Here is a 1446-nt window from a genome sequence, read left to right as displayed (position 1 = left end):
AAAATATCCGTTTCCTGTTTGAAAAATTACGTTTTCTTACTTTGTCGCACGATGAAAAATTGTATTGAGATTTCACAAGAAGACAAATTAATATAAACAATCAATAAAATTACTTTTGTCGTGTCAGCAGATTAAATTTCAGTCGAAATCTTTTACTACTACTCATACTTGCATTTTATTACGTAATTATTATTATTGTTATTATTATTATTTTTGATTTAGATGATAAACAAAATGACGATGATTAAAACTTATCAAGCATATAAAAAAATTATTATTATTATTATCAATCGAAAACGTTACGTTACTTAATAAAAATGTTGAAAAAGTACAAAATATAAATAAGAGAAAATTTTTTTTTTGGTTTTTGTTATTATTATTATTATTATTGTTATTGTTATTGTTATAATAAAAATAAAAAAATGAGACGGAAAAAAAAATGTGACAAAAGGACAATGAAAATTATACTAAAATTTTTTTCTACAAAAACAATCGAAAAAAAAAAAAAAAAGAAAAAATGATTTTAATGATGTTAAATAATAATAATAATAAGTTATTTAATGTTCGTTTAATACAAACGTCGTAAAAAAAAAAAATGCACGGGAAAAATAAAAAAGACATAAATTTATTGGATGACGAAAGCAGATCGCCATTAGTGCGCGTTCATGCTCCCCAAGATGAAGTTGGAATATTTCGAAGGGGTAGCAAAGCTGGATATAAAAATTGGAGATCGAGAAGTATGAGCGCATGGAGTGTTGGAAGCAGAGCAAGTTTTAAACTTGAAGAAAGGTAAGAAATACAACACGCACAAAAAAAAACCGGATGTCCGGATGTTAATGAAACCGGAACATCCTGTATTATAAACTTAGACAAGAACCACGTGCGAGATTTATTATTGTTTAGTTTTAATATTTGTTACACGTTTGCGTGTTTTTTTTTCTAAATTTAAGTTTTACTTTTGCGTGTAAGGAATCATAACAAATTTATTTGCAACAACCAAATTCACGCACGATTACATTTTAATAAAAACAAACAAACAAAAAGAAAATTTTATAAAGTAAAAAAAAAAAAAAAAGTTTTCCGGTTTTAATGTTGTTTCCACCATTAGTAGTAGTAAAAAACTTTCATGACGAAAAAAAAAAAAAAAAAAAAAATTTTCCATTTTCATTTCCGTTTGATTTTATCGCGTGATAATAATAATAATGATGATGATGATGATGATGACAGGTCTTTAAATTACGTTTGGATAAATTCATCAAAATGATAAAAAAAAAAAACGAAGAGTTATCGTATTAATTTGTTGTCAAAGATAATCGAAACGTTTTTTTTATAAAAATGACAAAAAACGGGGAGTTTTTTTTGGAAAAATGAGAGAGGAAGAGGATTTCGAAACAAACAAACAAACGAACAAACAAACAGGAAAATTCAAAAAAAAATTTTTTTTTA

At 25.2% G+C, this 1446-nt stretch overlaps 1 protein-coding gene across 1 annotated transcript; it reads left to right on the top strand.

The window, feature by feature from the left end:
- Positions 1-595: 595 nt before the first annotated feature.
- On the top strand, positions 596-978 carry Phum_PHUM563030 (uncharacterized protein; the record flags this gene model as incomplete). The annotated part of the gene is made up of 2 exons (XM_002431930.1): positions 596-789; positions 951-978. 2 exons carry the CDS (start codon positions 596-598, stop codon positions 976-978), a joined length of 222 nt encoding a protein of 73 aa, XP_002431975.1.
- Between the last annotated feature and the right edge of the window lie 468 nt (positions 979-1446).

The sequence above is a fragment of the Pediculus humanus genome, genomic scaffold, assembly GCF_000006295.1.
Source record: "Pediculus humanus corporis 1103172108298 genomic scaffold, whole genome shotgun sequence".
NCBI classification, from domain to species: domain Eukaryota; kingdom Metazoa; phylum Arthropoda; class Insecta; order Psocodea; family Pediculidae; genus Pediculus; species Pediculus humanus.
Note: the sequence above shows the minus strand (reverse complement) of the source record. Positions and strands in the feature narration are given on the sequence as shown.